This window comes from Fusarium redolens (assembly GCF_020744475.1).
Source record: "Fusarium redolens strain MPI-CAGE-AT-0023 chromosome Unknown BKA55scaffold_16, whole genome shotgun sequence".
Classification (NCBI taxonomy): Eukaryota; Fungi; Ascomycota; class Sordariomycetes; order Hypocreales; family Nectriaceae; genus Fusarium; species Fusarium redolens.
Window position 1 is genome coordinate 409441 of NW_025763679.1, and position 24009 is coordinate 433449.

Genomic DNA, 24009 nt, shown 5'->3' on the forward strand with positions numbered 1-24009 from the left:
TACATTACAGCTAGCCAACGCGTTGACTGCTGGCCACGAACTTAAGCAAAGACACTGTCTAGAAGGAAAGCAACCTGCTCCTTTCGAACGTTGTCAACAGCAGTGTAGCTGAGGTCAGTCTTGTTGACATCGAAGACAATGTTGAGAGGCTCCGCAAGCGAGTACTGAGGCCAGGTAACATGGCTGGGAGCAGTTTCGACAGTGTTGGGGGTCAAGTCGTGCATGAAAGAAACCCACATCTTGCTCATGAGGTCAGCAAGCTCAACGAAAGTCTCAGGCTTGCCCTCGAAGGGGTTGGGCTTGTAGCCGACACCCTTGATGTTGTTGAAGACGAAAGCAACCTCCTGAAAATGGGTAGCTCCGAGGATGGCGGGAAGGCCGTTGACGTAGACGTTCCAGAGGTAGGAGAAGACGGGGATGGAAGAGGTGGAGTAGACCTGGGCCAAGAGACGTCGTCCGGCGTGCTGCTGGAAGTCACCAGCGAATGCGGCGACACGCTTCCACTGGGAGCCATACTCGTTTGTAGGACGACCAACGAAAGATGCGGGGATGCCTTCATCGGGGATATCAGGGTACAGAGTAGTAGCAGTAGCGACCTGAGTCTCGGTGAGGCCGAGGCTGGAGAGCCAAGACTGGAACTGCTCGGTAGTGTTGATGCCCTTCTTACCATAGGCAGTGCCCTCATCGAAGTTGTTGCCCATGAGAAGAGGAACGTGAGCGAACTTGCCAGCTAGAAGGAGCTTAGAAGCCTGGGCGGTCATGAAGTCACCGTCGATAACAGCAGTGAGAGTAGGGGCGGTGACGTCGAGAGGGGTCGTGTTGTTGAAGATGTTGTTGAGGGTCTCCCAAGGGAGGCCACGAAGACACTCAAGGTTGTCGGAGGCAGAATCACATCCAGTCTTCTTGACGAGGGCGTCGTAGTACCCCTGCCAGTCAGAAGCATCGTTGAACAGAGCAACAGGGCTACCAGACTCGAGAACAGCAGCACGGAAGAGGTTGTCGTGCTGACCATCGTAAGCGACGAGCTGCATACCCAGGGATCGAGCGCCAGCAGACTCTCCCCAGACAGTGACCTTGTCGGGGCTACCACCGAAGGCCGCAACATTGTCCTGGAGCCATCTCATGGCCATGCGCTGATCCTTGAAGCCCAAGTTACCGGCATTCTCCTTCTGCATCTCCTCGCTGAAGAGGAAACCCCATTGCGACACGCGGTAGTTGATGGAGGCAGCGACAATAGGCTTACCCTCCTTGACGGATTGATCAACGATGTAGCTCAGGTTGTACCTGGGGTCTCGGGAACCGCCGTTGGTGTAGCTCTGTTATATCGTTAGTCATAATATAGAGCTGGAAATTTAAGTCGGGAACTTACGCCTCCATGAACCCAAAGACCAACAGGTAGCCCATCTCCGGCCTTGACACCAGAAGGTCGTACGATGTTAATGGTCAAGCAGTCCTCATTGACGGGGTTACCAAGGCTCTGGGTATCAGAGCCGTAACCAATACACATCCATCCGAACTCAGTTGCAGATCGAGGTCCCTTCCAGGCTTTATCAAGAGACTTGGGCGCGGAGAAACGCAATGGGCCTACGGGAGGTTGGGCATAGGGCATGCCAAGGAACAGATCATGATCATACGTGGTGTCATGCTTGCCCTGGTAAGTTCCGTTGCAGACCTGAGCAGTAGGAACGCCTGGAGGGGAAACGTGGGGAGGACCGTGAGCGGGAGGAGGGGGAGGGGGAGGAGGACTGGGAGGTCCTCGAGGACTTGGAGGGCCAGGAGGATGATGATCGCCAGGAACAGGAGGGGGAGGGTAATGGGGAAGGGCAGAAGCATAACCAGAGAAAGCCGCCAGGAGCAGGCTTAGTGTGTTTGAGGAATGCATCTTGTAGCGTTTTGACAAAGGGACAAGGTGCAGTGAGGATCGCGAGCTGAGCTTCTAGACGACGTCTGGAAGAAAATATGAGGAAGCTCGTTTAAGAAACTTGCATCAGTGGCTTGTCATGTCGATCGCTGTCTTTAAGTTCAACGGACGTCGAGGCCTGGTGGGCCATGAGAAAGGAGCATTGTCCATACGAAAGATATGGTCTACCATGTCATGACTTGAGTGAAATTACATGCTCTTGTCCCAGGGATCGTACATCCGAAGAAGTGCCAGATTCGCCTAAAAGAGCTGGCACTTTGTTGCTTGCAAAGAAGTACAGAGCGGGCACGAAAGAACATCTCGCTGCCTTGAGGAAATATGCTTTGGTAGGTCTGTCGATCCCTTCCATATTCTTTCTCCAACACCGACCAAGTGTGGCCGATCAGGTTCAGCTCCCCCACATGATGCTCCGATCTCGAGTCATTGACATCGTCTGTTACAAATCCTGTAAAAAGCATTGATCCATCAACCACCAAATAAGTCTACTGACTACTGCAACAATTCTCCATTATAAACACTCACCAGCATGAACTTGCAGGACCAACTGACTTAAATCCCTGTCCGGAAGACAGTATTCCCGGGCCTTTAAAGAAAGAAAGCCGTTAACACTTGGCAGAAGGCTTAGATTGCTTCTAGAGGCAAAGGGTCGCCCGAAATCGCAACCAATCCCAACTTAGGCTTAGGTGGTGCGCTAGAAGATGCTCAAAACGCCCTAAGATGGCGGATGTAGTCCCTGTAGAGGAAGAACCCGGTGCTGAACTGTCACTCGCTAAGGGGATGTTGCGTGATTAAGGGACGGCCCCGACAGACGGACACTGAACGGAGTCACTCTTGGTAGATTCGGAAGAGCTTATGGGCATTATGCTCCAGTATTATGGAGTGATACGGGGGATCCGGACAATCTCCCGCTCCATCTATGGGGACTCGTAAAAGAATTCCATATTTTTAGAGTCTTGGCTCGCTTCGGGTACCTCAAAAACTTCGCTTGGTGAGATCGTTTGGTGGTTAGTGAGCCAGCTAAAGAGACGAAGGATGCTCTCGGTCTCACGATCGTGTGGGATGAATTTCCGTTGACAGGCCACTGATCAATGCGAAGATACGCGGTTCATTAAAATACTGGACTCGTTCCCACTCTGTAACCATGATTTCCGTCAAGGGCCTGTAAATCATTGCTCCTCTAGGGTTACACTCGACATGGTTCTCATCGCCGAGCAGTGACAATTAATCTGGCTCGGGTCTTTTCGCTTGCTTTTCTGACGTGTAAGATCTGTCAAGAACACGGTTCATGCGAGTTTCGTCCCATGATTCTGGTTTTTTTTTCTTGAGAAAAGAAAAGATCATCATCAGTCCTTGATACACACGTGGAATTGCACCCGGATCAGCATAGACCCATGTCGCAGGTAGGTCAGTAAGCAGCCAACACACATCGTTTCACCAGGTTTATGAATAAGGTGAAAGGGTCTTCAATAAATGCCCGTCTATCTTGGCAGTGTGTTTGATTCTCGCATGCAATACCCGGTCGGCCGCGGGAAACTCGGCTCTTGAAGACAGGCATTTGTTAGATCTGAGCTGGGAATGAATTTCTCCAACGTATCAGTGGACGCCAGAAGGGCCCTACTTTTGAACTTTCAGCCACCAACGCACCAAAGTCATCAGTCTAGCGGCGCTGGTCCGCTATTCCAAACTTAGCAATGACCACTGTAGCCATTCTCATTGATCAACCCAGTAGACTCGGCTCCGACAGTGAGAAAAAGGGGCGCTGCAGAGGTTCCTGTTGCCACCATATCTACGCTGCAGCCCTATCCTGGTGGGCGCGCGATCAAAGCGCTGACCCAGTAATGAATCCATATGTTCGGCCGCTATGTCTGTCAATCCCTACTGAATCTGATGTTGATGACACGATTGCCCACGGAGGGGGACCTTTTGATCAAGGTTAATCCAAAGGGGGAAGAGTGTCACTGCGACGTTGTATATAAAACCCCAGGGACCACTATTCCCAGGATCTCCGCTGTTCGTTGCCCGAAATCCGGATCGGCGTCTGGCTCTCCCACCATTGCTTGCCGTGCATGTCTTGACATCTCGCTTCTCTTTTATTTCCCTTGTATTGTCGTTCTGCGAGCGTAAAGATGGAAGATGAACGAGGAACCAGACTGTTGGTTTCAATATGGACTCTGTGCCTGCTGAGTCTCATCTTGTTGTTTCTGCGTGTTTACTGCAAACTATGGAGAGGCAAAGGTCTATGGCACGATGATTGGTGCCTTATCGCAGCCTGGGTAAGTTATCTGCAAATGCCTCTCTCGATGCTGTCTCTGACCAGCGAATTTCCTGTGTATAGGTGGCGCTCGCCATTTCTGTCTCCCTCAACACATATCTCGTATCTCTCGGCTTCGGACGACACGCAGCTACGATTAGCGACGAGAACCTCAGAATAATAAACAAGACGACCATTGTGGGAGCTGCTTTTGGTATAATGGCTACGACAATCAGCAAGACATCTTTCGCCATCACGTTATATCGAATCGCCACCAACGCATGGATGAAATACTTCCTCGTCTTTATTATCGTCACAATCAACGTCTCGATGAACTTGGTCTGGATTTTCGGTTTCGCCAAATGCACACCTATCGAGAGAGTTTGGGATCACAACGTGCCTGGAACTTGCTGGGACAAGACGAAGCTTCTCACGTTCCAACTATTCGCTGCTTGTAGGTCCTTGGCGAACAACAGTGATTGTGGTTGGTGACTGACATTTCTCAGATTACTCTGCGATTCTCGACTTTGTTCTTGCTTTACTACCTTGGGTCATCCTGATGCGCATGACCATGCGACGACGAGAGCGACTTGGCGTTGCTGTCGCCATGAGTTTAGGTGCTATGTGAGTATAAATTACCGTCAGCACACATTACTACGTCACTAACATATCAAAAGTGCTGGAATCACCGGTATAGTAAAGTCTGTACTGGTCGTCAGCATGAAGAGTGAGGACATCACCTACGACCGTGTCGACCTTACGATCTGGACTTTGACAGAGCCTGCCGCGTCCATCATGGCCATCTGCATTCCAGTTCTGTATGTTACAATTCCTTTTCCTCTCAAGCACCCGGGTTGCTAATTTAAGTAGGCGTATGCTGTATCGCGAACTCAAGTCAAGTTCGCGAAGCTACAACCGCAACAAGACCAACACAACCCCCCGCGACGTCGACACAAGGAACACAGTCGGTGCATCAAATGCTCGACAGTCAAAGCGATATAACCCCAACTCACGCTATGGTCGAAATTCGGTCGTTATCATGTCAGGATGGCAAGAGTCGCAAGAACATCTCCAAGACGATTCCGACGGAAGCCAAAGCCAGGCTAAGATGTCTATGAGTTCCGGGGGCGTTATGAAGACTGAAGAAGTGAGAGTGCACCACGAGCGTTTGAGCACATTTAGCGATGAGAATTCGATAGAGCTTAGGGGGTTGCCGCCAGCCCAAGGGAAACCTGGGCATCAAAATACTGAGAGGGCGCCCTCATTTTAGATTAGATTAATCATACTATTGTTAATGACCCTTGTCCATACGTTCAAGCTATAGACCCCAATTTCGATGTTATCATCATTCTCGTATGTCTGGGACGTAAGTTCCGATTAGTCCCGGGACTGGTCGAGGAGGCCGGGCATCTCAATTGGCCAGAGCAGAAAGCTGCGGTTCCGTGGGATCTTGAGCCATGTTATACGCCCGTCTTCCTCGTCATGTAGAAGCGGAATCCATATTGGTATATACGGTGATAAAGGTCAGCTTTATTACGGAGCTTCAGACTTGAACGGAGGTTCTTGACTAATATTCTCTTTTCTTCTTGATTAATCTATTGTATTATCATACAAAGCAAATGAAGAACGGAGGATGCATACGACGAAACTACTGTAGAGTCTCTCCTTATGATTAAGTCTGAACAACATTGACGGTACAGTTACCAATAATGATTTGAGGCTGGCACATTAATCTCATGTCTGCAGCGGTAATGATTGAACATCCTTTGCAGAAAGCTCGGATATTGTGTTAGTGTTTACGCAAGGGTTACGTGGTAGATGTTCCTCGACATCATCCGTTGCCTGTCAGCATGTCCGCCATACGATCAATCATATATTCCATTATATTAAAATAATTCAACCCTTTCTTCAAAGGCAAAGAGCCAGTATCAGTCATGATGGTTCGTTCATAGACAATATCACTGTTTATCATCCAAGCAATAGATGCCCGCCTCGCCCCCTCTCTGTATCCGTATACTAAGCCACCTAAGAGTCACAGCACTCCGTCTATACATTTCCTAATCTAGAAGCTTACTCTAAACTATTTTAACATAGGAATATGACTTGTTGTGTTAGGAATCGCCTCCATTCAACATCTGTGCAATTATGCACCGCGGTGTAACTGACAGCAATACTTCGGCTCAAAGCATATGCCACATAATCTGAAAGGTTAAAAAAGAACAGTCCATGCTGAATTCGAACTCGCGACCTGCAAAAAGCAAAGAGCGGAATAGGAAAGCGAGTTTTAGGATTTGGGTTCGGATTTTAGAAGGTTTATAGGTTACAGGTAGATACCACTACACCACTCTTCGCCGAATATATATAGAGTTCTTTTGAAATATAAAGGTAGGTGCCCTGAATTACTCAGGTGAAAGCCCTTTAGTTTTGTATAAGAGGTGACCCGGACTGAGTGGTAACACGTTCGACTTTGCATAGTTGCTCTCCGCCTATCCACCATTTACGTGTCGGCCACGGGGCAACCAAGTACTGCATGAGAGCGAAAGATCACTGAAGTCACTAACTCTTCTCCAATCAGGTTACTTAGTTATTACGAAAACGATACCATCGAGGTATTTCTGGGAATTCGTGCTTACATTTATCGAGGAAAGGGGCATGGCATGGAAAGTCGGCGAGATTACAGCAGGTGCCTTTGTAGGCATCACTGGCAGCACCAACGGATTTTACCTGAACCAAAGCTACTTAGATGTTAGAGATCACAGGCCAAAAGGTTTCACAATGACTTCAGAGCTGCGTGTGCAATAAATGATTACGGCATTTGGTTGAGTACTGCACCGGAACGTTAGACCCAACAGAGGGGCATGCTCACGGTCCGGAAATAGATGCCGTATCACAATGAACCTCTTTCCAGCCTTCAGAAATAAGTTGAGCAAAATGCCGCGGCTTTTCTCGTGCATTCTGCACGCCCTTGCCGCCGAGTTCGGACAGCAATTCTTGCTAGCATGTTGCAGCGATGTCCTCGACTGCAGGTCAGCCCATACTTAGCGTTGCATTGCATATGCAGACAGTCACTATGTTACATGCTGGCAATAAGCCATGGTTTCAGCCTGAAATGCTTATAATGGACAGAGTTTTAAGGGCCAACGGGAACTTTTTTAGCGCATGAAACACTACGATGCGAGTATAGACTTGACGGGTTAGCTCGCTGACATCAATCATATCACATGAATCACTCGAGAGCGGACTTTTTGGCTTGAATTCAATATGTTCATCACATAAGGTAACTTTGTACGGTCATAAATTTAGATACATGAACAACACAGCTCTGCTGCTTGTGAAAACGTGAACCGACTAGCGGCAACCAATGAATATCAGAGCCCTTTGCCCAGCTCTTTGGTCCCAAGCTCGACTTGGGACTAGAAACCACTTGTCTGTACCATCTCGGAAGCTTCTTAGATAGTTCGGACGGCAGGGCCGGGAATGGGGTAGGAAGAGAAAGACTGGTAGAGGTTGAAGAGGATACCAGGGTCGGTGGGAGTGTAGAAGGTGGTGAAGTCGCCACCACCGCTGATGGCCTGACCGCCACTGCCAGTAACCTCGAGGTTGATGCACTGAGGGTAGGCCTGAGCACCATTGGCCTGACCAGCAGAGTGAAGACCAATGATCTCGTGTCGGAGAACATATTTACCGGCCTTGAGGTTCTTGGGGACGGTGAACTTCCATGAGAAGCCATCGCGAATGAGATCGTCGGAGGCCCAGTCACCGGGGTTGCTGCCAGACTTGAGACCCTTCTGAGCGACCTTGACCCATCGGAGGCTCTGCTTGTTGATGCCGGCAAAGTCACCACTGACGGGAGCGAGGTACTCAGTGACGGGGCCGTGGTGAGACTCGGGCCAGGTGTCCCACTTCAGAGTGACAACATCACCGGCGGCAACAACAACAGCGTTGGAGACGGGCTTAGCGCTCTTGTGGCATATGATGTCGGCGGACTTGAAGGCATCGGGAGAAACGAAACCGTTGTCCTGGTTGCCAGCAGCCCAGCCGACAGCGTCAGAGGGAGCACCGTGAGGAATACCACCGGTGTACTCCTTGCCACCGGCAATGACCTTTGCGACATGACCGTGGGCGTTGGCTCCAGCGAGGAGAGCAGCCACGACACCGAGAGAGAGGTTGCAGTGCATGTTTGCGGTTTAGAAAACTGGTAAAGACAAGAAGTTTGTTGTGCAAAGGTCGATTGGAGAGAAGTGAACAGAAGCTTGCTGAGAGGCTGATTTGGAAATATCTCGACAAGACTATCTCACGTTTATATAGCCGTCTGATCTATAATACCTAGCTGGAGCATCTATTCCTGTGAGTCTATACACAAAACAAGGTGACCCTTTTGGTCAACGGAGATAAAACTGGAACTAGACGAATTCGTGCCCTATCGAAAGGAGTATCAGCGTCCGTGTTTCCCAAAGGGAGTTATGATCGTCATAGACTGCCACATCAAGAGGGCCGATATTAAAGGGGGTAGTAGCCAAGCGTCTCGCCTTAAGAGCTGGCGTATCGCCTGGCATTATTTCGGTCTGCAGTGTAGCATCAGATCCATTGCGTTTTTTCGGCCATCGGACAGAAGAGCCGTCTGTCGATTCGCTGTGTCATGTTTCAGGAACAAAAAATGACCAAGAAAAATCGGAACGTGAGCCCGATTATCCGCCTGGGTAAGGCAACGTCTTGGCGAGATCTTGCCTGAAACAGATTGGATGGGTACTGTCTCCATAGCCGCCTCAGATTTATTAGTGACAGTATGCGAAAACATTTGGCGAAACGCGTATTTAGAGTTTTATTCGTGGAAAACTAGCTTTTTAATTCGTCCTGTTTCACGGGTTTTTCATCTATCAGAGGGAAACGTCCCGGTTTAATTCCTGCTGATCGCATCGCACTAAAGTAGCTTCCCGGAAGGTTGGTTAAGCATATAATGGCAATGCGGCATGCAATCATCACGATAACTATAGATAGGAGAATATTTGCGGCACGGCTGAGTTCAGATGACTTGCTATGGATACCAAGCCGGAGAGGTCGAGTGCTTATTACCGCATTGGGATGAGCAGAGAAGCGGGAAGATGCGAACCGCTCGATCGCAATAACCATGGATCAAGATGTCATCGTAATATGAATCGTGTCACGGTGGAGATGGATGTAAGCTTTGACCAAGATGGACGAGTTTTCCCGTGGCCCTGTTTCAAGAAACAAGGTTACGCGGCCCGGTGTTTGTATTCTTTGCTTGGGATGTCATGTTGATGGAGGTGAATCGTCTGATGTAGATGGATGATGGCGTTTATGCGCGTTTTGGTTTCAGGCTCAACACGATGACGTCTCTAGATGTACGAGTTCAGAATTATAGTCTTTAACATGATCCCAGACCAGATTGGTTCTGGCACAAACTGAGATGTTAACCGCTGTCTCTTGATGAACAATAGCCAGTGAAGGGACTGTTATCTTTATGAGCTGCAGTTACTGGTCTACCAAGCACATACGACCAAAGGTAGTGGAAAATACGGGATCCCGTCCGCTCTCCCATAGTCAAGCCACTAACCGGCGGATTAGTAGTTGGGTCGGTGACGACCAGCGAATCCCCGCTGTTGTATGTAAACTCGTCTTTTTGCTGATGGTGAAGAAATTTTTGTGTATGTCGAGAGCCCACGTGACGTGTGTAGGTCTTATTGGCTGGGAGTTATCCAGTAATCTCCTGATGTGACCCTGGCTGCCTGGCTGGATCTCTTACCCTAAATATGGTCTTTGTCGTTGCAAATAAGAGGAAAAGCTCAGATGATGAATGCGATATAATATGCTGGTATGTTTTGATGATCTCAAGAGCAAATTGCCTTTGAATTCGCAACGCGCTACTATGTGAAAGATCCTTCACGTCGTGAAATGTTGATCAGAGACATGCAAAACGCTGTTCATCAACCGACTTATAAGATAGCCACGACCCCCATGAAAGACACAAGCCAACAGGTTGTTCGCACAAATTAAAGTACTCCACGTACATTTCATAGTTCAACGGCAAAGCGATCCACAGGTAGCAAGTTCTCCTCCAGAGGTTTGGTGTACGTCGGAGCTCATCGTCACATTATTATTCACGTCAAAATTACACTATCGCTGTATGCCAAATGATCAACCATAAATATTGGATTGCTACGGAACTAAGAAGCGCGACGGGAGTCAGAGCAACATGCGCGTTCAACGCGTTTAGTCACATCCATTCAGGTTTTCACTCTTCTTCACCACTCAGGCAAGCCCAAGAAAGCAATGAAAAGGATGGAGCTCAACAAGTGCGCGTTCGCGTCACCTAGAGGCAGTGTAATACTAGGGACACTGTGGACGGGATCATATGCAAGCATAGAGGAAGCCGTCCGCTGGCCAAAAATAGGAATAATCACGATTGATGTCCTTAGACATCTTTCAGAGATTAAACTGAAAAGAACAGATACTACACTTGATCTAAGCCAAAAGGCAAAGAGAGCTAAGGAGAAAAGAAGAAGAGAAGCGTAGCTTGAGCGGGCTTGACGAGACATTTATACTGAAGATCGGGGCGGTGAAAGGGAGAGTTTGGCAGAATTTGGTTTGGACCTGAGGCATTCATGGCGGTTGGAAATTTGGTGGCTGGGAGAGTTCATTTCGCTTGGTTCTAGCGAAAGTATCACAGCATCATTGACCAGTTGACGAAAGTCTGGCTTCCAGAGCCTCAATTATTGCCTGGCGCGATTTGACAGAGTGTCGGAGACAGAGCGACGATTCCCTGATGGGCTGAAGATACATCAATTGATGCAGTTGACACGATAGCTGCTTCATATTGAACTTGAGCCGGCTATATCTGCCGCGCCTTTTCAAGCACTGGGGCGGGGCACGTGGGCGAGCCTCGCGATATTACAGATCGTCTCGTCCGACGTCGCATTCTCTGTCAAGAGTGTTCCTCATTAGACAACCTGCATATATCCGGACCGCGAGCTGCTGCATCCTCAGTTGCCCTGTGACCGCTTGACTCAAAGGCTTACAACACTAACCTGATATCCGGAAGAATATTAATTTCTTAAAGTAAGTCTCCGTCGATGCCTTGGCCGTCCTCGATTGAAGACATCATGGCTGAATGCAATAACACATCGCTCATGTGTCGCATGCCGACTTTGATGAATGGAACACTTAAAAGGGACATTATTATTCCTGGTCGACATTATATACTCAAATGGACTAACATATCCATAAGTCATTCCTCGTAAGATCATTACATGAAGTCCACCTCAATTAAGCCCCAGATAATTATGCACAACCATCAGACTTATAAACAAGAGCTGACGGATCCTCCTTCTGCAAATAGTTTTGCTCAATCAGGAACTTAACATTACCAGTTTCGCCAGTGAAGAACTGCGCTCCAAGACCGGGCTGGCCAAACCAAGGCGCGATAGGTCCTCCAATCACTGTAAGAGGCTTGATGACCCGGTAGACGTGGTAGTTGTATGGGAAGTCTGGTGTATCGGGGTTTGTGGCCAAGTTTGATGGAGGGAGAGCTCTTTGCGAGTAGGGAGCAGAGGCAGCAGAGACGAATGATCCTAAAATGCTGTTAGACGACCTTAATTGAGTTGAGGCTACGCGACTTACCATATTCGCTTCCAAATCGATCCACGAGAGTTCCCACCTGAAGTACCATGCTGCCGTTGATGGCATTACCATGCGCGTCAAGCTGGAAGCCATTCTGCGGAGGGTATTTATAGTTGCCCTTCTCGTCTGTCCATGTCTGGAGGAATTGAATTGGTGTAAAGCCACCGAAGCGATTGTAACTCTCCACGGTTGCGCTCAGCGGGAGCTTCTTTGGAAGCTTCGTAGGGCCGAGCCGAGCATCACGGCAGATGTAATCTTTGGAGTTGGATCCACCGTCGCGAGTGCCGGTACAATCGCAGGCTGCTCTCTCAGCTAGAATTGGGTTGGGCAGAGCTGAGACTGTGGAGAGGCACAGCAGCGATGAGAGCAGAAATGAGGGAAGCATTTTAGATTGACTTTGCTATCGTGTCAAAGAAGAAGGGCTTGCGGAGATGATCTGTTGCACTCAAGGCCAAAGGAAAGAGGCATCTTCTTATACATATGAGCCGTGTCTAAGCCAAGAGCGCATGCGAATCTATTGATGCTGTGTCTCTGTTAACGAGCTGAGATCTGCATGATGACTCAGACGGCGCATCCGAGCTGAGCACAATGTCTTACTCTCCCCTCCTTTGGTGCAAGGATACAGCGGACTAATGCAGGAATGCCGGCAAATGAGCTAGACTGGCAGTGAGTGATGCAAATGCCCAGCCAGATTCACATGGCCTCAACAAAACAATTATGATACGTAATTACTTGACTCTCAGTAACCGAAAAGCACATGAAAGAAGCGGTCGCGGCCAGATTGAGGATCGAAATCATGCCCCAAGTAATTTTGATGTCCGTTGAGCTTTTGCGCGTTGATCCATGGACGATGCACTATCGAATGTGTGTTTAGTGCGTTGCTAGGCTGCAAGCCCTGTGAATTAGTTGATTGCATCCAATGCATGGAACTTTTAGCAGAACAACGAGCATCATTTGTCGCCTGCTACAGCGCGCCAAACCAGCCATTCTTACAGGGGTTTGACAGTCGTTTTTTTCGGTTGCCTGAGAGCAGACTTTCAGGTGGCTGGCTGATTGACCAAATGAGCACTGTGCATATTAGCTAAGACATGGCTTTGCGCGGTACAGGACATTTCGTCTTACGTATTGCAGTACCTGTCCCCGACATTTCCTATAGCAACAGCCCGCCCCATGGAACGGGGTGAAGGTAGTATAGGTGATCACCATGGCGGTCTGGAAATGATCAACACCGAGTTGAATTGACTCTACTATCTACCCTCGTAGTCATCGTCTAACCCTCAAGCCAAACCAACAATCTTGAGCGCGTCCTGCCAAAGTCGAGCCTCGCGCTCTGGGTCATATGCATGTGGCGCATACCCTTTGCCGAAGTGAGGAACAATCTGCTTAGCTGGAGGGGCCTCCTCACAGTTCTCCAGATACCTTCCTCCAGCGTTTTCCCACTGCTTGCCGATAGCCGCCCAGACTGTCGTCGCAGCTCCCTGCTCCGGGTTCTTCACCATCTTTTTAGCCGTGTCACTACTGGCAAGAGCCTGCAGGTGCTCCGTGGGAACATGTCTTGCAAGCTCGGTCATGATGCCTCCGGGATGAACACTTGTCGCGTGTAAGCCTTGAGCACCATATCGACGGTCTATCTCATTGGCGAGGTAGATATCAGCCGTCTTGGACTGACCATAGGCGACCCATGGTCCGTAACCGCCTTTCTGGTAGTTATAGTTATCGGAGTCGTTGATACCGCCATGTTGATGTGCCGATGAAGCAAGAACCACGACTCGGGAGTTAAGCTCGGGAGTCACGGCCGCGAGCAATGCTGGCTTGAGAAGCTCGAAGAACAAGAAGTGTGCGAGGTAGTTGACTCCGAACTGCATCTCATGGCCATCTTTCGTGAACTCAAGTTCTGGGACAGCCATGACGCCGGCATTCTCAATTAGAATATTGATTTTGTCGGTTTTATCCAAGATATTCTTGGCAGCAGCACGAACGCTGTCGAAGGAAGTCTGGTCGAGCTCAATGAACTCCATTCGACTGGCATCGAAGAATCCTTCACAGGCTTTCTTTGCCTTGTCCAGATTCCTTGCAGTCAAGAACAACTTGGCTCCAGTTTTTGCAAGAGCTCTGGCGGTCTCAATGCCAATACCAGAAGAAGTTCCAGTGATGACCATGACTTTGCCCTTGAGCTTGCCCTCGACGCCCTCATCTTTGATGATCTGGAGGGCAGTAGGTCTGGCGTCGCCAGGACCTTGAGGGTTTTCATGTGCAGCAGAGTATCGAGACATGTTGTGTTGGAATATGATATATAGATATTGAGGGATAAGATTGTGATGTGAAAGAAGCTTGTAGGGGATCCGATTCCTCAAGTTCGTAGACAAAGGGTTGGCTTATATACTTGATACAGTCACCTCATGTTTCAACAACGTTGGACCTTGCGACTAAACTTACATGATTTAGATTCTGAAAGCACCAATCACATCGCTCAATTTCACAGGTGATGCATGCACGACAATGGCAAGCTTTTGGCTTTCAACATTGCCGCTTAATTCCGGACCGCTAGATGGGATCATGATGCATCATGGGTGACAGTTTCTACCTGATTGGGCTTAGCGTCGGAGTTTGGCGGTTAGGCGGAGTTCAACCCTTTGTCAGCTGGCTGACGTCTTTTTCCTTTAGGAGACTGGCATATATCTCAGTTCATGGATGACTTCTGTTTCCTTACTTGGTCCCGTAATTTGAGACATCGCATACCCACATTGGAACCTTAACAGGAGCAATGGAGGCTAGCGACAATGCTCAGGATCGCAAGGCTCGTAAGCGGGCACAGAACCGACTGAATCAGAGGGCACGGAGTATGGAACCTTATCTCCGATGAGCTGCGTTGGTACTAATCGGAATCATAGGGGAGCGCATTAGGAGAGATAATGAAGAAAAGAATGGCCCAGGCAAACGGCCTTATCGAGTTGACCGCTGGAGGATTGGTACCAGCGCAAACAACGATGAAGAGCTCAACACTGCTTCAAACAAGGATATGACGCTGTCTCGAGAGGAACATGAAAAGTTCCAATCTCAGCGGCTTGTCACCACAAACGAGTTCGGTTCCAACACGAACGTAGTCATATCTAATGACCATCGCCTCCTTCATCTTATCAGCTACAATGTATGCCGAGGCTTCATTACCAATAAGAGGATGATGAAGCTGTTTGCACAATTCATCGTAGCATTCGACTTTCCAACATTACAACCTCAGTCAAAGACATACTGCGGCATTGCTGTTGTTCGACCTCTTGACCAAGACCATCTGCCACTACCAACTCGCCTTGAACCAACCCAGCTTCAGATGAACTCGCCACATCCTTGCTGGATCGATATCCTACCATTCCCAGAACTTCGAGATAACCTCATTCAAAAGCAACTCACATATGATCACGTACAGTTTCTAGAGGATCTGATTGGTGATTTTGTGTATATCCTGTCATCAGCGGTACCATCGCCCGCGTGCGTCACACCACTGCCAAAGAAGCTAGAACACGAATATCGCCCTAAAGAAGATGCCGGAATGATCCTATGGGGCGAGCCTCATCTAAGTGAGAGCTGGGAAGTTACTCCAAGCTTTTTAGCAAGATGGTCGTGGTTGATTGGAGAGTGCAAGGATCTTGTTCAAGTTTCAAACAATTGGAGACGGAGTCGAGGGGAACAGCCACTGCGGCCAGTTCGTGTTTCTTGAGTAGAAATCTGGTATAAAAAGAAAGAAATGCAAAAAGAAGAACTTGATGAGACTGGGACTCGAACCCAGGAGGATTGCTCCACCAGGAATTGGTGTTAAGGTTGACCTTAACCTGGCGCCATAACCAACTCGGCCATCTCACCGATTTGCTTGATGACAAAGCATTTATTGGAGTTCTTGACCAGTACACGGCACAATGGTCACTTATTCTGTCAAATTGCCTCTTAGCGTATCATCGACACTTCATTTGATCACTATCGGGGTCCTTGCTTATGAAGTCAGGAATCGTGGTTGTAGCTAGTCCCAACCTCGTAGCAATTTGACTGCTCTCTATCTGCACTGCTCATGAAAGTCCAAGGGCCATGTCTCCAAGTTTGCTTGCTCAGAAGTTCTCAAAAAGATACCTCATACCTGCCCAGATCTCCTCACCAGACTCAACAATCTGCTTAGGTGGAAGAACAAACCCGTTACCCCTCAGCCTCTGAGGCCGAAGCTCCATACCCCAAGCAAGCTCCGCTCCAGCAACATCATAAACCCAGTCACTGCTTCCACCCGAAGTCTGATAGATGGTCTGGCATGTTGGGCCGTAGTAGAAGTCCAAGTTGTTGACCTGTTTGATAGCGTCTGCAACGCCACCAGCAAGTTCCATCTGTTCGTTAATATCGGTGATGTTGGTGTCGCAAGTGTAGCCGTACGGAAGGAGAATCAACTGGCTGAAAGAATGAAAGTCGATGTAAGACTTGATACTATTCTTCTGTGCAACTGACTTGGTGTGCTTAACGAGAGCTTTATTTTCGGGAGTATCGCCAGCTTTCATGCCGCGGTAAGTCTCGTTGCAAGTATCGGTGGAGGAACCGCCAGGGATATCCCACTCATGAGGCCAGTTTCGGTTGAGGTCAGTGCCGATGCACTTCTGGCCAGCCCGCTTCTGACGGTTCTTGCGCCAAAGCCGGTCGTCAGTTATCGTGTAAACGAAGCCTATGAAGCAGTCAATATCCGTGTTCAACGTTTCATAGAGAGGTTTGAGGACTCACCGTCGGGGTTGGCGATCGGAATGATATAAAAATCGTAATTGTTTAGTGTATCTCGAATAAGAGAATCTTTCTTCTGGTAGCCTTGGACAAGTTTCCATGCCATGTACTCAGCGGTCTGTGACAAGCGTTAGTATCCTACAACCCTCTGCTGAGTTAGAGGTTTTTACCATTCCGCTGATCCATTCGCGTGCATGCGAGTTCGCATGCCAAATGATGGCAGGGTTTCTTCCCTTATCGCCTTTACCCCAGAGATGAATACCTTGGATCTCTCTATTCTGTACAGTCCTGCCGGCTGTGAAGACTTCTGAGTTCTTGGAGAAGGCAGCCTGAAGATCGGACAGAAATTGTAAGTGCTGTTCGAAACTATGGTAGGACTTGAAGTAAGATTTGTCGGGCAACTTTGCATTGCCACCGGGACGTTTGGCAGTAGCTACCAACGGTCAGTATGGTATAATTAATAGGACCACGGGGTTGTCTGACCTTGATAGAGTCCAAAGCTTCCCTCCTGGGCGATCTCGGCGCCCATGTCATCGCTGACAACGGTAGTTTTCAGGCCAAGACGCTTAAAGGCATCGAGTTTTCTAGGAGGAATGGCAATCTCAAAAACGTCGTGGTTCTGTCCGCAGCTCAGAGAGACGTGATCGATGTCTTTAAGAAGGTCGGGGATACTTTTGTCGGACGGGCGAGCGGTGATGGAGAAGGCTTTCCAGCCATCATATGACATCTTGGCTGCAACAATGGGCAGTAAAAGCCCAGCGTATATAATACTGAACAGCATATTGAGGAACTTTGCAGTTGGCGAAAGTTGCTGGAGGTATGTTGAGAGGTATAGTTCAGTTTGGTTGAGAAGGTCCCTGTCTCCCTCCTTTATACTACTGTTCAGACACTGACAAACTCACATGAAAACGGATGGATATCCAGGATTATGATTCATAGCCCGTGAATCATCACGGCTTCCGGGCAATTGGCTGCATTAGATGTTGGACAGGTCACAATGACCGACCGCATCATGTGGAGCGCCTAACACTGATTCATGTGTTTCGACTGGAGGAAATAACACTTGTCATGGAAATACGACCGGCCATACTATGAATGGCCTGTTATGTTTCACAATTATCAGATTGCGGCTTGATTGTTCTGTTGGTAGGTGCATAGACAGGGGCATCGGACGCAAAAGAACAATATTAAGGTCTGTTGGTCCTCCTGTTTCACTTCCCCCTCATTGGGCAGTAACACAAGAAGATAATTTTTTCCAGTAACCTATCACTTTATTCCGCATCACCAACAACATATGCGCTTTGACCCCTCTCCCAATTCTTCTGCAGCACCTTGGCCATTCTGCCCCAGATGCGTCGTGGCATCTCATGTCCAACATCCTCCCATAGCACATACTCAACATCACCGGGTATCGCTTTCGCCAAGGCCTCTCCGTGAATCTCCCCAAAGATCTGGTCCTTGCCTGCTTGCACAACCGTGCTCGGACATTTGATCATCTTGAGCGTATCAACCCCTGGCCAGCCATCCTTTTCGTACGACGCGGCGCCGTGATTCGGAGCTTTGCTGTACAATGTGCCACCCTTGATATCCCGTTCCACCAGACGTCTCACCGCCTTCTCCACCTCCTTTCTCTCTTCTGCGTCAGGCTGCGTTGTGAGCGCGTCATAAACGGTCATTCCATTTTTGATGGCCGTTTCCCTCTGATCTCCGAAGCCGGCCAGCATAGGTTGGAATCCGAGATCAAGGCCTCCTTTGATTGAAGCTCAGGACTCACGCCGGGAGACGTGTACAGAAGCGACAGGCTTCTAACTTGCTGGGGTCTACGCGCAGCGACCGTGTAGGCGACCGGTCCTCCCTTGCTCAGACCAACAATATGGAAGCCTTTTGAGGGATCATTGAGGTTCAAGTGGTCTGCGAGTCCTTCCATATCGCCTGCCATATCTCCGATTGAGTATCCGCCCGGCACAGGAAACTCAGTCGACAGGCCCGTGTCTCTTGGATCAAAGCGGATCACGAAGTATTTCTTACCATCTTCGGAAGATTGAAGCTTTTCGATAAGACCTTCTGCCCATACTATCATGGAATCCGCATTGCCTGGCACGAGTATGATCGCAGGGTCTGACGGGTCGCCGAAGGTTTGGTAACAGATACGCAATCTGTTGGTAAGCTGGGCGAAGAGTTCTGGTGAGGCGTCCATTCTGTTATGGTAAATTTGATATCAGTGTTTACAAAATGTCTTGGCGAAAAATGTGCTGTTGCAAGAAAGAGAGTGTAAGCAATGCTTTTACTTGATTTTGCCAGCTGACTTACTCACCCTGTGTTCAGTCACTTGAGTTCCCTGACAACCACTTCACTCAATCCTTGGATGGTGCGAGACCTAGCCTGAAGGGAGCCATCCGAAATCTAAGACCTGGATGTATTGGCATGGTCTCAGCTTGGAATTACATCTCGCATACCGAAGCAATCAAGCATGCTCAATGGCGCGTATAAGGGTTGAGAATTAGCACGCTTCCAATGCTGCTTCATGGTATGGCTTTCATTGAAAAGTACATGAGAGAAGCACTTCTTGATGCAGGATTCGATCCTTCCAAAACAGCGATTCATTGTATGGATACTTATGTAACCATCAGTGATGTGGAATGCTTGGCGCAGCTGGCATTTGGCTTTCTTGCCAGGTTGGCTCCAGGAGGATGAGGGGAAGAAGGAAGAAGCGTTTGATGGTAACGTGGACAATTGACAAGCTCGGAGAAAGATGTGGACGGCAAGACCAGCTTGAGAAGATTTGTCGCTTGTTTCGCAATTGCTACCAAGTCAGATTAATCACGGTCGTAGGGAAGCATGCTTACACATCGCCCTCGGATTTATTACATAAGAGTGCCATACTTGCATGCCACCATGATATCATTAGTCCTTCGGAGTTGATTATTCACCTACTACTGATTAGAAGATATTCCGAAATTCGGCGTTGTCCACGCAGATTATCAAGCTAGGATACATTGGTAATCGGCGTTCCGTGGGGATAGCGTTAAGCAGCCAATCAATGACGCATACTAACCATTGTAAGTTCCACTATCATAACGCCATTTAGCGGTATAAATGTTCTCAATAGCTTCTTTATCTTCATGATATTCATCAAGCAGGTCTTATCATTTACTCAGAGGGCCGCAGCTTTGACAACAACAGAAACCGACATCATGACTACCAAGGCTATTGTATACGTCGAGAAGGGCAAGGCCACCATCCAGGAGGTCCCCAAGCCCAAGCTTCGAGATGACTATATTCTCGTCAAGGTCAATGCCGTTGGCCTCAACCCTACTGACTGGAAGCACATCGACTTTGGCCTCACTCAACCTGGTTCTAGAATCGGATGTGACTACGCTGGTATCGTCGAGGAAGTTGGCCCCAAGGTCACCAAGTCTTTCAAGAAGGGCGACCGAATCAGCGGTGTAGTCCATGGAGCGTCAGTATTCGAGCATCGTTACGTTAAAACATCTAACCATATCAAGTGATGCGACTCAGCTCGAGAATGGTGGCTTTGCCGAGTACATTGTAGCGAAGGGAGATGTACAGATTAAGACCCCCGACAATGTTACTGACGAGGAGGCTGCAACTCTCGGTATCTCTATTGCCACCGTGGTGAGTGTTGATCTGACGAGTATAAGCCATAAATGCTGATCACCAATGCAGGGCCAAGGACTTTACAAGACACTGGGACTGCCTCTACCCACCGAGGGCAAGAAGAGCGATGAGTTTATCCTCATCTATGGCGGCAGTACTGCAACTGGTATTTACGGTATCCAGCTCGCCAAGCTCTCAGGACTGAGGGTTATTACAACTGCTTCACCTCATAACTTTGACTACCTCAAGTCCCTCGGAGCCGAGGCTGTATTCGATTACAAGTCGGCCAACGTCGCCGAGGAGATCCGCAAGTACACCAACAACACCCTCAAGCTCGCTTGGGACTGTACCGCCCAAGGCGTCGCCATTAGCGCTGGAGCTATCAGTACCGAGGGAGGCAAATACGCTACCCTCCTGCAAGTTGATAAGCAGCAGTTGCTCGACGTGAACCCCAAGGTGGATGGACCTTATGTAACGCTCATGTACTCCATCTTTGGTGAGCGATTCTTTAAGGGACAAGAGACACCTGCTCAGCCTGATGAGTTTGAGTTTGCTAAAAAGTTCTGGGAGATCAGCCGACAGCTGCTTGAGGAAGGCAAGCTGAAGGCTCCTCAGACATTTGTCAACCGCGGCGGGAGTGGGTTTGAGGGTATTCTGAAGGGCTTGGATGAATTGAGAGCGAATAAGGTTTCTGGAGGAAAGCTGGTGTATACCCTGTAAGATATGCATTAGAGTATGGAGGCATTAGATAGATAGATGAGACATTATATGCGCCTCGCATGAATTAGAGTTATTAGGTACTCTCTCGGCGCATTGTGGCTGTAAACTTAAACTTTGTTCTAATTACTTCGAAGATGTTGCATAAGCTGAGAATCGTCAAAAACTTGTCGAAAGGTCTATTGTTAAATACGAGATGAGTGAAAAGAGAATGAATGAATTGATGTGATCATTGCAATTTACTCAAAATGGCAAAAGATAAAGAAATGCCTCCACACCGGATTGAACGATGGACCTTTGCATTACAAGTGCAACGCTCTACCACTGAGCTATAGAGGCTGTTCCATTGGATGGCATCAGAGTTAGATCTGAGGCTTATACACCACATTACCCCTGGCTAGCTGCATTAGTGCCTGTCATCAAATCTTGTTACAGCAATTGGTCGTGTGTCCAAATCTTTCATCACCAACAATCACATGCATGATGCATTAACCCTTGCAGTATTTGATCAGCAATATTGATTGATCCCCGCTTACTGAATGTCAATCATGTTTTACAGAGATACGACTTTCTTGATCAAGATTGGCTTGCCACTAACTCCACGACGGTTCTCCTCTTCCCCAGCCATCCGTGACCCTCCCCCAGGTGAAATCTCCCCTTATTAATATTGGGTCTCATCACAGCTACTGAGTGGTATTGACTGGTGATAGAGCATATTCGTATTCACCTGACATATCAGTGCTAGTGGACGCTCTGACAGGCCCATCGGCAATTTTGAGCCGAGCAGAGAACGCGGTTGGCGCCACCGATGACCAAACTCGGCAATAAATCGACACCAAAGGATTCATGTGCATCATCAAAGTCAATTGGCCCAACGCGCCGAGTGCCGTCCGTTTCGGTTACCTCCGGACTCTCTCTCCTATGATATTCGACTCTTGTGTCTCGTGTACGTAATGATTCGTTGGTGCAACATTACCAGCTTCTCAAAACAACTTGGATCAATCACTCGGTGCCCAGTTTTTGTTCCACAGACGCCAGACCTTATCTCCTGGATAAGAAGCCGTTGATCCACCACGATTGTCCCCCCTGTTTTCTCTTAAATTCTAGAAATCCTGTGACACCGAGTCAATTTCTCGTTTGTTTGTTTGTTTCTTACCCGAGGCATCACCAAACTTTGGCGTTTTTGTCGATCTGAACGTGACCTTGGCTTTTGCTCCCCCCTCTTATAACAGTGACTAGGCGTGCACTCTTACCCACGACAACAAAACCTTATCATCTGTGATCAATACACCCTTGTGCATCCACGATGCTGGGGTTTGGGAAGAAACATGAGGGTGATGCCTCTGATGAAGCCCCTCATGATGAAGTGCACATACCTCAAGACGACATCCCTCAAAGGCCTTGGATTGAGACTGCCCTCCCAGTGTTTGCTTGCGGTGCTGGTCTCTTCTCAGATGGCTACATCAACAACGTGAGAGCTGCTGTGACTATCCTATGCTTCATTTTCTAACGTGAGTAGGTCATTGGTTCCGTCAACACCACCTTGAAACGACAATACGGAGATGTCTATGCCAACTCGAATGCTTTCAAATACGTGTCTGACATCGCCTTCGCTGGAACAGTCGTCGGCCAACTTGTCTTTGGTTTCCTCGCTGATCATTGGTCGCGAACCAATACGCTCATGGTCTCAACTGTCATTCTCATCATTTTCACTGCTCTGGCAGCTGGATCCTACTGGCATGGCCAGGCAGTCGGAATGTTCAACATGTTGACTGCCTGGCGATTCTTCGTTGGTATCGGTATTGGAGGTAGGAATTTCTCTGCTCTTGAGTGATGGTGTGATACTAATGCTTCAAAGGTGAATATCCAGCTGGTAGCGTTGGATGCGCCGAGTCCAGTGGTCAGATGAAGAAGGGGACCCGAAACCGTTGGTTCATTCTCTTCACAAACTCAATGATTGACTTTGGCTTCGTTATTGGCGCTTTCGTGCCTTGTATGTCAAACCCCAAGCTTAATCCGGCTGTGGCTAACTTTCATCAGACGTTGTTGCCGCCGCATGCCATAACGGCCACTACAGCACCATCTGGAGAACCAGTCTCGGCATCGGAGTCGTCTTCCCTCTTGTCCTGTTCGTACTTCGACTTCGACTCAAGGAGCCTGAGGAGTTCGCCAAGGAGTCGATGAGACGCCAAACACCATACTCGCTGGTTCTGCGCTACTACTGGTTCCGACTCCTCTGCGTCAGTCTGGTTTGGTTCCTCTACAATGTAAGTTTCCAAGGCACTTCGGTTTATCATCTGCTTACGTGACAAGTTCTCCTCCTACGCCTTCGGTATCTACTCCTCCTCGATTCTTGCCGGTATCTACGGCGACGGCGCAAACCTAACCACAGTGTTTGGCTGGAACACTGTCATCAACATGTTTTATCTGCCGGGTACTCTTATCGGTGCATTTGTCAGTGACTGGATCGGCCCTCGGTACACCCTCATCCTCGGTGTTACTCTCCAAGCCATTGTCGGTTTTATCATGGCCGGTGTCTACGACAAGATTTCCACCCAAATCGCGGCTTTTGCTGTCGTCTTCGGAATCTTCCAAGCCCTTGGTGAACTTGGTCCCGGAAACAACATCGGTCTTCTCGCTGCAAAGACTTGTGCCACTGGTGTCCGTGGCCGATACTATGGTATCGCCGCTGCGGTTGGCAAGATTGGTGCGTTTGTCGGTACCTATGTGTTCCCCTACATCCAAGCCGCTGGAGGAAACAAAACTGAGTCTGCCCAATATCCCTTTTGGGTCTCATCGAGTCTCTGCATCCTCTCAGCCCTCATCGTATTCTTCTGTATCCCCCACGTTGGCCAAGACACCATCACTGTTGAAGATCAAAAGTTCCGCGAATACCTCCAAGCCAATGGATACGATACTGCGCAAATGGGCTTCGACGCTGTTGGTATTGAGGGCGGAGAAGTGAATATCGCAAAAACAGACGAGAAGTGAAGGCGGTGAATGATGTGACTGCATCTCGTGTGACGATGATGTGCGATGTTGGGACGCCAAATCATGGGACACAATGACTTATCTCTAGCCAATTAGTGTTTATAATAGAATATCCTAGCAAAATCTC

General features: G+C 48.7%; 9 protein-coding genes and 2 non-coding genes across 11 annotated transcripts; 4 read left to right on the forward strand and 7 right to left on the reverse strand.

The window, feature by feature from the left end:
- Nucleotides 1-41: 41 nt before the first annotated feature.
- Nucleotides 42-1882, reverse strand: BKA55DRAFT_694478 (Alpha/Beta hydrolase protein; the record flags this gene model as incomplete). Its single annotated transcript, XM_046200042.1, has 2 exons — nucleotides 42-1316; nucleotides 1370-1882. The coding sequence occupies 2 exons, from the start codon at nucleotides 1880-1882 to the stop codon at nucleotides 42-44; spliced, it is 1788 nt and encodes a 595-aa protein (XP_046044986.1).
- Nucleotides 1883-3754: 1872 nt separating this feature from the next.
- BKA55DRAFT_578659 (uncharacterized protein) lies at nucleotides 3755-5474 on the forward strand. The gene is made up of 5 exons (XM_046193745.1): nucleotides 3755-4194; nucleotides 4257-4626; nucleotides 4679-4796; nucleotides 4850-4990; nucleotides 5043-5474. Exons 1-5 carry the CDS (start codon nucleotides 4048-4050, stop codon nucleotides 5440-5442), a joined length of 1176 nt encoding a protein of 391 aa, XP_046044987.1. The 5' UTR covers nucleotides 3755-4047; the 3' UTR covers nucleotides 5443-5474.
- Nucleotides 5475-11126: 5652 nt separating this feature from the next.
- On the reverse strand, nucleotides 11127-12296 carry BKA55DRAFT_578663 (uncharacterized protein). The gene is made up of 2 exons (XM_046193746.1): nucleotides 11811-12296; nucleotides 11127-11761 (listed from the first exon to the last, which is right to left on the reverse strand). The coding sequence occupies exons 1-2, from the start codon at nucleotides 12193-12195 to the stop codon at nucleotides 11472-11474; spliced, it is 675 nt and encodes a 224-aa protein (XP_046044988.1). The 5' UTR covers nucleotides 12196-12296; the 3' UTR covers nucleotides 11127-11471.
- Nucleotides 12297-12962: 666 nt separating this feature from the next.
- BKA55DRAFT_578665 (uncharacterized protein) lies at nucleotides 12963-14483 on the reverse strand. Its single transcript, XM_046193747.1, has one exon. It carries the CDS (start codon nucleotides 14081-14083, stop codon nucleotides 13088-13090), a length of 996 nt encoding a protein of 331 aa, XP_046044989.1. The 5' UTR covers nucleotides 14084-14483; the 3' UTR covers nucleotides 12963-13087.
- On the forward strand, nucleotides 14330-15716 carry BKA55DRAFT_131885 (uncharacterized protein). Its single transcript, XM_046184838.1, has 2 exons — nucleotides 14330-14650; nucleotides 14702-15716. Exons 1-2 carry the CDS (start codon nucleotides 14575-14577, stop codon nucleotides 15523-15525), a joined length of 900 nt encoding a protein of 299 aa, XP_046044990.1. The 5' UTR covers nucleotides 14330-14574; the 3' UTR covers nucleotides 15526-15716.
- Nucleotides 15570-15668, reverse strand: BKA55DRAFT_t261. Its single transcript has one exon. It is a non-coding gene; the product is annotated as a tRNA-Leu (tRNA).
- On the reverse strand, nucleotides 15717-17337 carry BKA55DRAFT_707904 (uncharacterized protein; the record flags this gene model as incomplete). Its single annotated transcript, XM_046200724.1, has 4 exons — nucleotides 15717-16503; nucleotides 16560-16674; nucleotides 16727-16989; nucleotides 17040-17337. 4 exons carry the CDS (start codon nucleotides 17335-17337, stop codon nucleotides 15908-15910), a joined length of 1272 nt encoding a protein of 423 aa, XP_046044991.1. The 3' UTR covers nucleotides 15717-15907.
- Nucleotides 17338-17827: 490 nt separating this feature from the next.
- Nucleotides 17828-18753, reverse strand: BKA55DRAFT_694485 (Alpha/Beta hydrolase protein; the record flags this gene model as incomplete). Its single annotated transcript, XM_046200043.1, has 2 exons — nucleotides 17828-18306; nucleotides 18381-18753. The coding sequence occupies 2 exons, from the start codon at nucleotides 18751-18753 to the stop codon at nucleotides 17828-17830; spliced, it is 852 nt and encodes a 283-aa protein (XP_046044992.1).
- An 820-nt stretch (nucleotides 18754-19573) lies between these two features.
- Nucleotides 19574-21069, forward strand: BKA55DRAFT_578670 (chaperonin 10-like protein). Its single transcript, XM_046193748.1, has 3 exons — nucleotides 19574-20016; nucleotides 20063-20192; nucleotides 20244-21069. The coding sequence occupies exons 1-3, from the start codon at nucleotides 19679-19681 to the stop codon at nucleotides 20892-20894; spliced, it is 1119 nt and encodes a 372-aa protein (XP_046044993.1). The 5' UTR covers nucleotides 19574-19678; the 3' UTR covers nucleotides 20895-21069.
- Nucleotides 21070-21158: 89 nt separating this feature from the next.
- Nucleotides 21159-21230, reverse strand: BKA55DRAFT_t260. The gene has a single exon. It is a non-coding gene; the product is annotated as a tRNA-Thr (tRNA).
- A 967-nt stretch (nucleotides 21231-22197) lies between these two features.
- Nucleotides 22198-23882, forward strand: BKA55DRAFT_520975 (major facilitator superfamily domain-containing protein; the record flags this gene model as incomplete). Its single annotated transcript, XM_046188472.1, has 5 exons — nucleotides 22198-22362; nucleotides 22411-22699; nucleotides 22750-22884; nucleotides 22932-23158; nucleotides 23205-23882. The coding sequence occupies 5 exons, from the start codon at nucleotides 22198-22200 to the stop codon at nucleotides 23880-23882; spliced, it is 1494 nt and encodes a 497-aa protein (XP_046044994.1).
- Between the last annotated feature and the right edge of the window lie 127 nt (nucleotides 23883-24009).